This window comes from Rhinatrema bivittatum, chromosome 16, assembly GCF_901001135.1.
Source record: "Rhinatrema bivittatum chromosome 16, aRhiBiv1.1, whole genome shotgun sequence".
Lineage (NCBI taxonomy): Eukaryota > Metazoa > Chordata > Amphibia > Gymnophiona > Rhinatrematidae > Rhinatrema > Rhinatrema bivittatum.
Window position 1 is genome coordinate 7,684,385 of NC_042630.1, and position 15,828 is coordinate 7,700,212.

The window sequence follows — 15,828 nt, forward strand, 5'->3', positions numbered from 1 at the left end:
TTTTTGACTAGTTTGCATTTATTATTTTATGTGTGACTTATGTTTTTATTATGAGTGTGCGCCCTGTAAACCACTTTGATCTAACCCCATTGTATAAGCGGTATATAAAAATGTATAAATAAATTTCAAAGTATGTTTCTTATTTGTATTAACAACTGGCTCATCAGTTGACAGGGGTAATTTGGAATCTTTCCGCACTTTACTTAAAGGCACCTGATCCCCTTTGGCATTTGTTGCAACCTCTCTCCTGGGATGCCATATTTTCCCTGTTCACTTAGTATCCTATAAAGATGCATCATTCCAAATCATACACTTCTGAACAACTATCGGCTTTCCTCTGTCATCTAGTTTAAAAGCTGTGCTATCTCCTTCTTAAAGGTTAGTGCCAGCAGCCTGGTTCCACTCTGATTAAGGTGGAGCCCATCCTTTTGGAAAAGGCCCTCCCTTCCCCAAAAATGAAGCCCAGCTCCTTACAAATTTTAACTGAACAGTAAACGTATATTGGAGGAAGGTCATTTACAAATCACAGCTGAATCAAATATTACAGTTAGCACAAGCTTGGAGCTTATGAGCAGAGGCTGTTAGCCAATTCACCTGACAGGTTTCCAGAGTATCAGATCAGATGATACATGGGCAAGTTGTTTCTGGATTCCACACTCTTCTGAGAATATGAGGTCCTCATCATACTCTTCAGACATCTTAGTAATATTTTTTGGCAACTAAGAACATTTTGAGGCCAATATTCAATAAGCCAACGAGTGGACAAGTTATCTGGCTAAAATGAATCAGATAACTTGTTCGGGGATAAACATTCCACTGAATATATTCACCTAAAGTTATCCAACTACATGTAGCTGGTTAATTTTAAAACTTAACCTATGTTTGAATTTATCCAGTTCTCACATGTCACTTAACCAGATAGATTCAGAATAAGTCTAGTTAAGTGGCACTGTAAAGTAAAACAAAACAAAAACTGAAGTGAGGCCCCTAATATCTAACAAATGGCCCTGCCAGGCCAAGCACCCTCGTGCCCTCAAACCTTCTAAAAGGTCATTAAGAAAATGTTTTGAGGGCCACAAGTTGGTCTCCCCTCCCCTTAGTGCCCCTCCTCTCCCTCCCCCCCATTCCAACTATATCCCTCCCACCCATCAAGTACTTTCAGTAATGCTGCCCTTCTGCTGGGATCACGGTGCTCAAGGGTCATCCGCGATGCTATGAGAACAATGCTGGAAATGTATGCAGCAGATGGGCGGGAGGAATAGAATTTGGGTGGCCAGAGGGAGAGAAGGGACACTTAGGGCTATTTACTGTGGAACCAGAGAGGAAGGGGGAGGCCAACTTGTGGACTCCAAAACATATTTTACTGTATTTTCAGAGGGGTTTAAGGAATGGGGGTGCTTGACTCAGCAGAGCCATTTGTTAGATATTTGGGGCTGAGTGAGTGGACATAAGGACTTAGGACCTCACTTCACTATTTTTTTTAAGAACAGTGCCACTTAATCAGATCTATTCAAAAGATTTCTGGTTAAGTAGCAAGACATCAAGCCACATGCAGCTGGATAAGTACTGAAAATTGGCTAGGTTTGCTGGATAATTTAGACCCACCCAGAATACCCCCAAAAAGTGAGTTATCTGGCTAACTGGCTTTGAATATTGACTTCTCTGAGTTTATGCTTAAAATTATCTTAAAGAGATTGCAGTTAGATCTGATAGTAAATTATCCTAGATCCTTAACATCTGTTGCCTTAAGAAATGTTTATTGTGCTTCTAAAGTAAGTTATTCTTTAAATGAAGTTCAATCTGTTCATTCTGGACCCTCCATGTCCATGTATCTTGAGTTGTCTCTCACTTAAGTCTTTGAATGGTACCCTTAAATGTATAAGAGTAAGAACATCTTCTTAAATTAGTTACTGTGATTGATTAAATTAACCCCAAAATCATATTCCTTAGGTATACTCTAGAAGATATAGCCTAACAATTTCTTCTGCTTCTGCCATACTGTTATGGAAGGTGCTCAGTCAACTCCTCTATTGATTGTCTAGTAACTGATCTTGTCATAGGAGATGATGCATGGTGAAAAGCTCCAACAAAATCAAATCAATGACTCTCACATTTGTAGAACCCTACTGTTATTTTTATGCTAATGAAATGTGGAGGATGGTGGCCCTGTAGATACTATACTCTCAATTTTCAATGCCTGTTTTCAAGATTTTGAAAGCATATCTTACCTGATTTTTTCAAGTCCACTGTCTTATTTTGTTTTGGATGTTTAACAAAGCACTGATAAGTGTTGCTGTCCCAGTCAGTGGAAGAGATGGTGAGCTGACTGGTCTTCATGTAGCTAGGCTCCCTGTATACTGCTGGAAATGTCTTAACTCCAGTTGTAATGTCAGCTGAACTCTTCTTGAATATCACTGAGATGTCATCTGGCATATATTTTGTAACCAAACAGCCAATGGTCAAATCACTTGTAGAACTTGTGTCACCACAGCATGGAAGTAGTGGGAACACAGAAGGGGGATTCGGTTCAGCTGGAAGATAGAAAAAAAAGAACAGTTCTGACATTAAATCATTGGTGTTCAGATGACAGAATTCCATGGGATATTATTTTTGACTAGGTTGATCTCTTTCATATCTTATTTATAATCTTGTATATTTTATAGTACGTTTGCCATGACTCTTACTGTGAATATGTGATATTAAGGTATTTAGATTATCTGGCACATGTATTATTATTTATGTTATCTATTTTAGCACTGTTTTACCCATATTGCTGCTATACCATCTTATGACATTTCTCTAATCATTCACTGTACCTGTCTAAAGGAAAGGACCTCCTTCCCGCACCCTTCAAACTATTTGTAAACCGATGTGATATGTAAATCGAACACCGGTATGTAAAAAAACCAAATAAATAAATAAATGAATGTGCTAAAGTGCATTAATAGTGCATTTGCTCATGCTAATATGCTAATGAGATGCAGAATTATGGTGAAAAAAACAACATATGTTAAAATACACAGAATTTAACACCTACTCATTAATGCAAACAATGTACCAGACCTCTAGGAATAGTTGATCACTTTTTGTGTTGACATCTGCATTAATGCACATACTTTAAGTCATGTAAATTAATGCCTGCAGTGATTCGTGTCTCATTTACATGTCACCTTCAGTCATTAATGCACTGATTAAACACAGCACTAATGTGCAGTAATGACTTCTGGTAAAGAGCTTTAGTCCAAAGTTAAAAAAAAAAATCAAGAAAGTAGTTAAGTTAAAATAATACCTTTATTTGGCTATTGAATATTAAAAGATGAAAGTTTTCAGGACTGCTAGGGTCCCTTCCTTAGACAATATCCAACTTTCTTTTGGCAGAATAACACCATATTCCCTACCTATTTCATTAATTTGTATTAAATTGTATATTTTGTTTGTTTCTCAGCTTTATCAAGAGTTTCTGTAGGCTATGATATAATTTAAAGGTAACAATCAACGAACCTTCACAAACATCCAAATTACATATGAGAAACAGTGGTAAGATTGTCAATAGAAAGAAGGCAAGGCGATCTATTTCTTTTCTTTCTATATATTGTAAAGGACCAACACAAACGCTATTGTAGGACATGGGCTTTGCAGACCTCACAGACCTTCAGGACATTTCAGACTTATCAGTTAGGAACATCTGTAATTAGACAGTGACCCATGACAAGCTGCACTTTGAAGGACCATGACACCCCTCTCTGGGGATGTTGTGAGATAAGAGCAAAGACTGACCCCTCTTCTGTCCTTGAGAAGTGCTTGTGATAGAACTGAACCACCAAACTCTCGTTTTGCAAGCTCCTTATTCCTTCTCCATACATATTTCTCCTTCCCAGTCATAGAAAACAAATAAACAGCAAGTGGTGAAACCATCCTATAGCTAGATGGGTATTTGTCTTCTCACAAACCATCCTCCTATAATCCTGAAAATAAGTCCAACAACTTTGGTTGTAAAACTGAAAGTCTTCCTCACATGATGCAAACGTTTTCCTATTTCTTACTGGTCTGCTAAAACAAATTTATATCTAGAAGTCATTACTAAGAAAAAAGTTTGAGCTAGTACAATAAAAATATTATTGGTAGCATGTCACCTGATCTCTTTTACTGAATATTGGACTAGACTGATGTGACTTCCTTGTTATAGAGTATTTTATGTTGTTTTCTTTCCCAGTCAAAAATAAAGAATAGAAATGTCTTCTGTTGCCCTACAAACATATAAGTTATCTGAAAATGCAAACAAATCTAATTTATTTTATAAGTTAATACAAGGTGTTGATGTATTCTATGTGTGGCCTAAGGGTTGAAAGTTAAGCAATGGGAGAAATAGTTTGGGAAGCCGAAGATGCAAGCACCAACACTCTTCTACAACAAGAGACATGTCCCACAGCACTCATTACCTTATTGGAAAGTGTCTACCAATGTTTGATTTGTAGTGTTTTATTGTAATTGTTTTTAACTATGAAAAATTGTCAAGGGGGAGAAGGTTCCCTGGTGGTCTACAGTGGAACAGTCCAATTGCTCATCCACTGTACATGCCAACATTGATGCAACATTTGGCACCTACCATTCAATATTTGCAGTGGAAGACCTGCAATTGACACTGCTCACTGCATATTTGACATTACTTTGGCTGAAGCCTCCCTCACATCGCAGCTTTAGGAAATATGTACTGTGCCCTGGCATTTTGACCCAGATCCTTCAACATTTCATCATCGAGATAATGATGAGCATATTGTACTCATTTTGATTAAATAATAATAAGCAAACCATTTCTTTTCATGGGGATTGCTGTGTGTATGTATGTGGCTGTGCTGGGGAATAACTCCTATGAGCCGCATGCATACATTGAAGTGTTAAAGTTTTCTTTTACTATCTGTTTTATTTACATGATAACATTTATTTGTCCAGGAAGGCCATTCGCTGTCTAACATTAGTGGTACTAATTTATCTGTTACTGATAATTATGAATGTGCCCCTTTCCTCAAAATTTGCAAGAACCAAAGGTTGGTAGAAAAGAATAAATGCTACAGTAGATTTTCCATTAAGGCTGTGGTGGCTGCAGATTACATTTTGAATATGTTCCATATTTATTTTGAAATAAAAGTAATGCTAGTTTGATGCCAGTAGTATAAAGAGAGTCCAGAATACTCCAGAGCAAGTTAGAAGATAAAGAATTTGTAATTCTTGCATCTTCTATCCTACCAACCAATGTTTTAGTTTTGATGGTAGACCTTCTTTACCCCTCTACATCCTGAAAAAAAAGAGATTCAAGACAATCCAGATTATTAGACTTATGTGGACAAGACATTATTGTGAGGACCAAGTGACTGCCTTTTATAAGACCAGTGCACAATACTATTTAAGTGATATTTTGCAGATTATGGTTGGCTGAACCACAGTTCACCAACTCTCTAAACATTCTCTATTTCATCAGTCTCACTGTAAATTGCCTTGAGGTTACTTCTATTTTAAAGGAAAAAAAATCATGAAAAACCCAATAAAGCCAGCAAGTTTTACTTCATTAATAGTAACCTTTCAAGCTACAGTACTTACTGTTGCTGGCCTCTCAGAGTTAAAGATTATCGACTTTGCCTTAGCCATTGAAATAAGTATAAATAAATTTGTCTTGTTTGTATATTTGAAAGGTAGTATTCCTGACCAAAGTTTTAAGTTGTTTAGCCGAGCATGGTAAAACGGACATTACAAGATCACACTAAAAAAAAGTTAAAAAGTATTAAGATTCAGTGGTATTGGTGTTTTAATATAGTGAGAAAGAAGATTACTCTTCTATGACACAGGCCATGCTATTATATCCTATTGCAAACCGTGAAATCTGTGCCCATGTGAGTTGACAACAGTATTTCTCAGCTTGTGTTAATCAACAGATAATTCATGCTTTGTAGGCAGTGATACCTTTTATTGGACCATCAAGAATCACAAAAAGATGTTGTTTTGCACAAGTTTTTGAGACTATTTGCTAGTCACTTCTTCTAGTGTGCCGAAAAGTGCAAACATGCAAATTTCAAACAGAAAAAAAAAAAGATTTTGCAAGATAGGTGGGACATTAGACTCACCCCATCCCATTGTCTTGGAACCAGAGTCCTATCTCAACCTAATCCTTTCATCCATAATTCTCATTCTATTGAAAGGTGATGGGGGTGATGTGAGCTCCAAAAAAAAGGAGAGTCTGCGGTAATTTGGTATAAGATCGCTAAAATGTCATCAGCCTGCAAATTAGTAATTGGAACCACTGGGTGTAAACAAAGATTAACAGCTAAATAATTGCCAATTCTAAATCTAGTTGTTAAAACTGATAGCCCAATTTTTTAAGAAAGGTTATTTTTCTCACTTTATATATTTCCCCACATTATATTTCTTGTATGCAAATTTAACAAAAATCACAGAAGCCATAATTCATGTTAATATAACATATGTCTTTATTTGCTTTTAACAGATTGAAAAGAAAATGTACAGCTAAAGAAAGAAAGAAATTTTAAATTATTTCAGATTACATTGTCAACTCTAAAACACTATGGTTATATATATTTAGATTTAATAAAAATGAGAGAATTGCTAATGTTTACATTCATTCAAATACAAGTCATTAAAGCATAGAGACAAGGCAGGAGCACCATGGTAAAGTGATAAGAAGGGACCCTGGCCATTGGGAAACCACTGTTTCATTAAATAGAAACTTTAAGGAAAAAATCAGCTTGTGGGAAATATTCACATGGTCTCAAGATGACCAGCCCACAGAAAAAGCAGATTTCTGACTGGAAAACTATGGCCTGCATGCCATAGTTTCAAGGTGTACAATAATAATGTGCCTAGGAATAAAACATTGTTGGACAAAGCCCAACTTAATCTGAGGAAGTCAGAAAATATGTTGTTATTGCAACATGGAAAAAGCAATTCCAGGGCTGAATACCTCCAGATATTTGCTTCCGATATTAAAAGAATGGAGCCTTATGTTCTTGGTTAAAAATATGGCAATGTTCAGTCAGTTTAGCCTCTTCCCAGTTTTAAAATAAAGTAACATTTCCATGGAACTATTTGCAAAAATCTAAAGTTTTGCTTTTCTTGCAAATTAGAAATGCCATTTACAAGAAGTTACCCTGGGAAAGAACATTTTTAAATACAAAATGAAACATTTTGGGTATAAAAGGATCACAGATTAAACCTTACAGTTAATATATTTATATACATCTGGGATAAATGCGGTCAAGATACCACCTTCACTGGTCCTATGGAGCTCAACTCAGTATGAAAATAATGTCATCAGGCACTGGAATCCAATTGTTCAATTGATTTTAGTAAGAATAAAGTAACTGAAAATCGTGAAGTTACTTCACCTGTAATATATGTAAACATATGTGAGGCATTAATATAGTGCATGTATCATAAAAAGTTCACATATGCTATCTAGATTTATGTACCCAGGTTTTAAAAATTTCTGCTTAGGAGCTTAATTTTATAGCAACCCAGAGTTTCAAAGCAGATATTTTCATTTCAGTTTGCTTTGAAATTTTGTGGGTTGTCCTCGTACATGTGTACGAGCTCTCTGCATGCACAACTATCTGCAAGCTTTCAAAAATCGAAAGTATGCACCAATTCCACTCTTACTAATGTGGGTAAACGTACCCGCGCACACACACGCAACCTCCTAACTGATGTTCAAAGCACCACATCCCTGCATATAACAGGGTTTTATGTGTGTGTCACTTTGAAACTCAAGCCCTAAGAAGGTAAGAACGATCCTATTTGCTTTCCATATTTTTCTGTGTATGTATGAATCCCTGTTTTCCTTTTTTAACTCTGTGTTAAATGTTTCCATATAATTTCTCTCTTTATTCAGCATTGTTTTAATTTATTGAATTAAAAACAAAATTTCAATTTCAGTAGGTACTGTTGCAATATAAAATCACAAAGAATACACAACAATACAATAATTCAATATAAATCACTAGACATAAATAAATAATTTAAAAAATCTCCCCAGGATACAGTTAAGATTCACCCACCCTAACCTAAAACTCCCCTAGGTTAAACAAAAGCCAAATTAATTATCCCTCAACTAAAGATCATATTTGAAGGGGCATTCAAAGCCGCATAAGGCCTTTGGGTCAATGTTTGGTGGCAACCCACCCTTCTAAAACCCCTTTCCCTCCCTGGACCTGGGCTGGATCTTTATTTTATATCAAAGGAATCACTGCTAGAGTTGGTTAAACCGCTGTAGGATACAGGTAGTCAATGGAAATAGTTTCTTTCTGCCATAGCAGCTCAGTCATGCTCTACACAACAGTATTTCTCCTGGAGGCAATTGAATTTTCAAGATTGCGACAATAAATATGCATGAGATAGATTTGCATGCACCACCTCCACTGTATGCAAATCTATCTCATGCATATTCATTACAGATACTCTGAAAGCCCAGCTGGTTAGGTGTGCCTGTAAGAGAGGATTGGGAAATACTGCTCTACACTACAGTGCTCCCACTTATTCGTTTAAAGGTGGATTTTAAACTGCCCGCACTGGGCAAATTTTCCATGAGGCCCGGCCACGCACGTAAAGGCTGGTTACATGCACAAGTGCCGGGCTGCCTGGAAGGGGAGGAGGCCGGGATGGGACAGCGCCATGGTTCGCTGTCCCGGAGACTCGCCAGCCAGCTCAGGAGCTGAAGTACATTGCCAAACAAAAAAGAAAAAAAGAAAAAGGGTGGATTTAGGGGGTTGGGAAGAGGGAGGGGGGTATAGGTAGGGGGTAGGAAAGTTGTGATCCAATTAAGGAGCAGACTGGGAGGGAACTGGGGAAGGCCAGAATGCGCCACATGGATGTGGCGTGCACAAGTGGAAAATCTACCCCTTAGTGCCCTGTCTTGTTTCTGTACTGAGACCCAAACTTATCCTGGTTATCCCAAAGCCACTTAGTTTTTTTAGGATACCCACAAGAATAAGCATGAGATCAATTTACATCGTCCAGGTGGACATCTTAAAAAGAGGATTGGCTGTGGGTTCATGGGGGACATATTTGGGAAGTCTGGCCAAACACACAGCTCTGTCAGTACATATCCGTCCAGATCAAAAACACCCACTGCTACTCGAGCACTGAGATCCCCCCAACTCTGCCAACATAGCTCCCAATTCCTACAGAAGTACATAAGATTTGCCGTACCGGGTCAGACCAAAAGGTCCATCAAGCCCAGTATCCTGTGCCCAACAGGGGTCAATCCGGGTCACAAGTACCTGGCAGAATCCCAAGAGGTAGAGCTGTTTATGTCAAGGATAAGTGGATTTCTGTAACTCTGCCTTCCTGATTATTTATGGACTTCTTCTTCAAGAACTTATGCAAACCTTTTTTATACCCAGTTACACTAAAAATAGCTGCGCTTTGGAGGAGGACCCATAGAACTAGACAAGTACTCCGTGTTAACAGAAAAACTGTAACAACTCTTGCTATTCCCAACCCCCCAGCTCTGTCTATGCATCTCAATCCTGACCCCTTCTTCAAATGCTGAATCTACACAGAGCAGAGACTGCCATCTAGACAGAATAATACTGTAGTACTGTTTATGATGCATTTGTGATTTCAACACATGATAGTGCAAGGCAGAAAAGAACTGAGATCAGCGTCTCGATCTGAAGTCGCACATCTTTAGACTTAAATGCATTAAAGCTTTAAGTGTAATTAGTTTTCGTGTACCTTAAACAGAGTGACTGTTGCGCTGTAGAAAAGACTCAAGAGAAACAGAACGATAAACGTGGAAGCAGTTGTCCAGAGACTTTCAAATTCCTCGTCTTCGGCTAAAAACATTGAATATAACAGGTCAGTTAAATTATTCCTCTCATTTTTGAGTTTATAGATTATTCAGAACTTTTTTACGAGCCCGACAACCTGGGAAACAGCATGTAAAGTGACAAAATATACTGGCTGCTCCATATTATAGAAATTCATAAGATTATAAAACGAATATTACGTTCATTATTTTCCAATGGAGCATAATATCACTACCAGAAAGCAAATAAGGGTTAGAAAGGAAAGATGGATGGACACCAGGGATGAGTATCAAGTGGACAAACAGTTGCTATGTTTTATCATCTTGTCTTGACCCGGGACATTGAATGACTTTTCAAAATTCCTTTATGTCGTTTGCACCTTCAAAAAAATCTCCTCTTCCACACCTACAATATAATTTCAATAAGGGGTCAATTATTGGGCACGACTACGGCTGAAGCCTGTCCTCTTAAAATTGAATGACTTGTGGTGAGCCAAATAACTAGTGACCTTCTGTGTTATAGAAGGGGAAGAAGGTCAGCTTTAGACGGAGAATTCAATTTTATGCTGAATGTTCAAAATCAAATATCCTTTGCGGCTTGTACGTGGATGCGACTCTTCTCCTGGTGATTCAATAGAAATCATTAGAAAGTTGGGGTAAAGGGATACCGTATAAAAGAGAGGGAAACAAAGAAAAGCTTGGGATTGAGGAAAAGATGGGTTCTAGTGGACAGGAAGCGGATGGATGTGTCAAAAGGCCTCATCAAATTGACTAGCATCGTGGACATATTTAAGGTGGTGGCTAATGGAAAATGAGAACCCGCTGCTGTCCTTGCTTTAACTCTTATCGTATACTTGGGTACAATAGAAGGTTTGGTACGTATGCATGAATGGGTTCTCCAATGAACACAACAGGCATGTGTGTGTATATTATGTGTTTATGTTGGTTATATTTGTGTGGCTAGTGCTTTAAAAATAATAATGATCTAAATAAGAAATGTGATTGATCGTTTTCACCTGGTTGAGTGGGTGTTTCGCAAAGATAGTGGATACCATGGCTCATCTGGGAAATAATTAGGAGGAGCCGATATGCTCTATTTATATATACTCAAGCATGAAAGTTGTGGGCTCGTGCTTGCTTTATTTGTTTGGTTAGCTATTTATTTATTTATTTTTGTTTATATTCTGTCGATCCATGACAAGATATGGGAGGAATCTGAGTGATGGATAGATGGGTCCAACGTTTTGATGCTCAGTCCTAATTATTGAAAAATAATTTCTCCATTGTTCTCTTAGGCCACCCAGTCCATACTCTTTATGGCCCAGATATTGATGGGGAAGAGAGAGGATAGACACTATGGGGGGAAAACACCTTGTCATTTTAGAGTTCCCGGTGGGAAAAGTATAATTGACTTGTGCGGATAAAGCCAGATTTATCAACGTGTGTGCTTGTCTTGCATCTATTTCAAGGGCCTTGCATTTGTTCAAAATACGTATAACTGGTGCTATTCAGGCTTAATCCATTGATTGATTATTTCCCTTTTTAGTTGGTGGTAGGCCAGATTTGGAAAGATTTAAAGGATTTAAGCGCAACTTTGTGTGAAGGTTTGATAAGTCAGGTATGGAAGAGCTGCCTTCAGCTAGTCAAAGTGCTTTTTCTATTTAAAAGTATCGAACATTTCAAGTGAAATGATTCACGCATGCTAATACTGCCACGGGGGTCATTTTCCCTAGAGGTAATTGAGATGGTTTGCCATAAGGCGGCATTGGGAATTGCTATCAGGGGGCTAAAAAGGAGCGACCCTCTGTGTGCTCACAGAAGCAATGTGCCGGCCCCAAGGAGTTGGAGACTTTTAGAGGCGACAGTGAGGAAACTGTAATGCCGTTTTCACTTCTTTCATTACAATGTAGTTTGCTGAGAGAATGACGACAAGTTTATTATGCGGCAGTAGGTACACTAATCTCGCTTTCCTGGCAAGTTTTTGGACAACCATTTTAAGATGGCTTTAAACTATGAGAAGACCTATCTTGGACCATCATCGGTTTCGAATGCGTTGCAAGAAAGTAAAGGGAGAACTCCATAAGAGTCCTTAGAAGGCTGCTTCACATTTTAAATAACTACTGTATTTGCTTTTTAATGCATCTGTTGTAATATGGTGAAGAAACTTCCGAGGGATAGCCGTGTAAGTCTTGTGTAGCTCGACTCCTGATATTTTAATGTTGTGGAATCTGAAACGGTTTGCAGAGCTGTGTGAAGATGTAAGGTAATCTACCAGATCCTCCAGAAGTGGATCACTTTGTCTGAAGGTATGACTCGGTCTCCCCAAGTTTCAAATTGATTTTTTTTTCCCAGCTCAGAAAAACCGTGGTCCGATTACATGGGGGGCTGATACTGATGGACCCATTGTAACGGGACTATACGCCCCAAGCTTCAGATCTTAGCGTCTAAGTTTTCATGACGGGGGATCTTCCAACTGTGTGTGATTGTCTTGTACAGGGCACTGCACAGTGACGGCACTGCATAAGCAGCTGAATGGACTTTGCCTTTCTTGTACTCACTGCCGGGGCTGACCGCTGCAACCCTGTTCTGCTCTTCGTTCAAACAGTGAGCACCCTGCAAACCGCCTACCCATAATGAAGACTTTTTCTCTACCCCTTATATATTGCTGTATAGATTTTGAGCTTATGCAGTTTCCCTAAGGAGATTCTGAATGCGATTGCAGTATCGTATATATTACATTATGGGCCTGCACAAACCAACATTACAAGTGAGCATGAATCTTTATTTTGTTATGGACAATCAGAATGCAATTTCTGTTTGGCTTCAAATTAAAGTATGTTGTGTTACAACCGAGCTCACCTTTTCGTAAGGCTGTGCACCTCTGTTCCCTTATCAGATATGCCTAATAGCACAGGGATGTGTGCTAGAGATGTCTGTACCTATTCTATGCGTTTGCTGCAGATGCAGACAGCTTCTTTCACTGCGGAGCTTATATGGGTGACCTGAGTGTATTTATTGCAAAGGGTGGGTAGAATAGCTGGAATGATTCAGGTCAGGTCTCATTTCTAAGGTGAGGGTGCAAACTGAGGCAGAGGTCCTGGCCTCCTGCAATCCCCTCTCCCTACCTGTGTCTTCTGCCCACGCTGTTGCCTAACTGCTAGCCCCATGTGAATGAATAGGCAGAAGCAACAGGTTTAAGGCAACTAGGAGCCAGCTGATGTTACTTCATTGCCAAAGAAACAGGCTTGGGGGGAGGAACAGGACAGGAGAAAAAGAAAAAAAAAAAGAATTCTAGGAGGATAAAATCTTCACGTATATCATAGATAAGAGAATGGACATTTTATTAAATTGACTTTTTTTTTTATTTCTACTTTTAAAAATGCATCCACGTTTTATTCCAGGACATTATATATACACACAAAGACGGACATTTGGTTATACAGACAATGCCAGCGTTGGACTGGGTGGGGGAGGAGGGGGAAGAGATAGAGATGAGTCAGGCCACCAGGAAAAGAGTTGTTAATTGTAGCATGAATTGGCGTAGTCGGACATCACAAGAGATACATTGACTAAGGTGGGATTACCAGAGGATTTGTCAATGGTCTTTTGGATGACCTGCAGGGGCAGGTGCTCGTGACCGACCACACAGGTGATGGGTTTGCCCGAGGTCCACTCGCTCTCCTCTATGGTCAGGCTGCTGTACATGGAGTAGACTTGCGCGCCAGTCGCGGTGGTGTGGCGGAAGGGCTCCGTGTTGACGTAGGACTCCTTGCTCACCTCCTCCCCATGTTTAAGCCACTTCATGAACATGTCCTTGGGGCTGAAGTGTTTCGCCAGGCAGATGACTGTTGCGCTCTCTTTCAGGGCTAGCTCCTCGGATGGGGGCGCAAAGAGGTACACGGAGGGTGCAGAAGGGACCTCCTCTGCAGAATGAAAAGGAGCGAACATGAGCAAAAAAGAAGAGAACTCTGCAATTTCCGATCTCATCGTTTCCTTCATGGCACACAACCTGTTCCTAGCATTGGCCAGGGCACGTTAGCCCACAGGACTGCTTTCTAATATTCTCCCTGACCTCGTGGACTAAGCTGCAGCTTTCCCACAGTTAGAAAATGGGGAAGAGCCCTGTTCAGGGAATTGGGCCCCCTTATTTCTCCACTGTTTTCCCGCCTGCCCTGGCACCTCAGCAAGGGGAACCCTCAGCTCTCTATTGTGATCATATCCATGAAAAGGAGGGCGGCGTAGAAGTGTAAAATGAAATGTATTTAGCTTTTCCTCTGTTCCACTAATATCCAATATATGCCCATGCATCTTGCATTCTTCTCCCCATAATCCCATAGAACTGAAAAATTAAAGTTTTCGGAGGTTGGCGATAACATGACATTAATAAAATGCACTATAATTGCACTGCTGGTTGGCCTTTGAATTAATAAATTTTTTTTTTGTACACATCCACAGAAGCAAAAATGAATTGATTAACAAAACACCCGAAAACCCCCGAAGTCGGACTTCAGTGCATTCACATTCTCCTAGAATATGGGAGGGGTCTGCGGTTTGGGGGCTGGCAGTGTAAACTCCTGGTGCCTGAAACTTTACGACAGCAATGGCGTCGCTGGGGATCTAATGAAGGTCTGGGTAATGGTCAGTTCAATCTTGGAAACGTTTTAAGGTTAAACAAAGCTCCTTTTAAATTGCCTTGAGCACGGTTATGGTAGCAAGGCTACTTTTGTGCAGTCTTGAAGAGGGATTTCTCCTGAAGATCAGGTAGAAGGTGCTATGGCTTGCCAGAAGTGAGAAGGACATATTTACCCTTGTCTTTGGCCAGGGTTTCCACGGCTTGGGAGGCCAGCTCGGGATGGGTCACTTTGCAGGTGAAGGTGTTGTGGTTGTTCCACTCCGTGGCGCAAACCGTGGCGGTGCCACTGGCCGAGTAGGAGCTGCCTTGGTACTGGGCATCTGACACCTTGGTTTTCAGTTCCACCTCCTTCCCGTTTTCTTTTTTGTACCAGGTCACATTTAAACCATCTGACGACTGCATGTTCTTGACCAGACAGGTCAACTTGGCCTCCTTGGTGTCGTAGATCTCTTCGAAGGAAGGACGCAGAGTAACCACCGACAGGGTCTGGGGCTCGCCGGCTGCAGGAGAGAGAAGGGTCAATGAGGAAAGACTTCTTAGTTTTCGTACACAGAAATAAAAAGTTAATGGGAAAGGGAAATCAAAATGCTGCCTACGGAGCTGGGGGGGATAAGAGGGAAAAATCAGGCCTAAAGAGCTCAAACTGAGGAAGCCGGTTCCTTAGCTCCTGACCCTCGGGCCTTGGTTTGGAGCCACATGTGAAAACCGCTGGATGGAGAATGAGTCGGCAGGACGGCAGCGAGAGTTGAACCTTCGCTGTCCGGAAATATTTATTTTTTATTTACAAAGTGTCCTGTTCCGCTTATATAGTGAAACCGCTCTTAGCGGAGTGTAATGAGGGCATTATGAGTCGCTTCCATAAAATTGCTTAACTGAATGATTGCATTAGTGTTCAGTAGGCTACTAATCTGAAAAAAACAACCCCAAAAACTCCCAAACCCTATAACTTGGAGGGGGGTTGGTGGCGGACACTTTGGTTACCGGAAGCTGAGATGCCCCACGTTCTCGCTTCCCAGCAAAATGGCCGCCCGCTCACCAATGTAACGCGCTTGCTTTGACCTCTACGTGAAATACTCTGGCGGAAGCCTGGGAGACACCACTTTCTCTCCTATAAGCAAGACTGGGATCCCTATGAACGGGGGTTTGCGGTAAACAGGCAGGCATACATTGCACATGACACCCCTTTGGCGGTGGGAGGGAAACTTCTTGCACTAAATAGGATTACGCAGCACCTTGAAACAAGACAAGGAAACTAGAAGGTCGGTCTTGGGCAATCAGCTAGGAGATTTTAGCAGGTTTCCTATCAGACACCTTTATCCCCATTGATATGAACCACGCTTAAACAAACGCAGCACGTCAAACCCGTTCAAGGGACTTTGTA

General features: G+C 40.1%; 1 protein-coding gene and 1 gene segment (V, D, J or C); both read right to left on the reverse strand.

The window, feature by feature from the left end:
• Positions 1-15,828, reverse strand: part of LOC115078816 — a 199,134-nt gene that overhangs the window by 163,578 nt on the left and 19,728 nt on the right.
• LOC115078499 overlaps positions 1-15,828 on the reverse strand; it is a 167,127-nt gene that overhangs the window by 32,338 nt on the left and 118,961 nt on the right. Inside the window, exons 7-11 of the mRNA XM_029581424.1 lie at positions 14,621-14,947; positions 13,399-13,737; positions 9,742-9,842; positions 8,623-8,716; positions 2,229-2,531 (exon numbers count right to left, since the gene is read on the reverse strand). Coding sequence (XP_029437284.1) covers positions 2,229-2,531; positions 8,623-8,716; positions 9,742-9,842; positions 13,399-13,737; positions 14,621-14,947 — 1,164 coding nt within the window. The remainder of the gene's footprint in view (positions 1-2,228; positions 2,532-8,622; positions 8,717-9,741; positions 9,843-13,398; positions 13,738-14,620; positions 14,948-15,828) is intronic.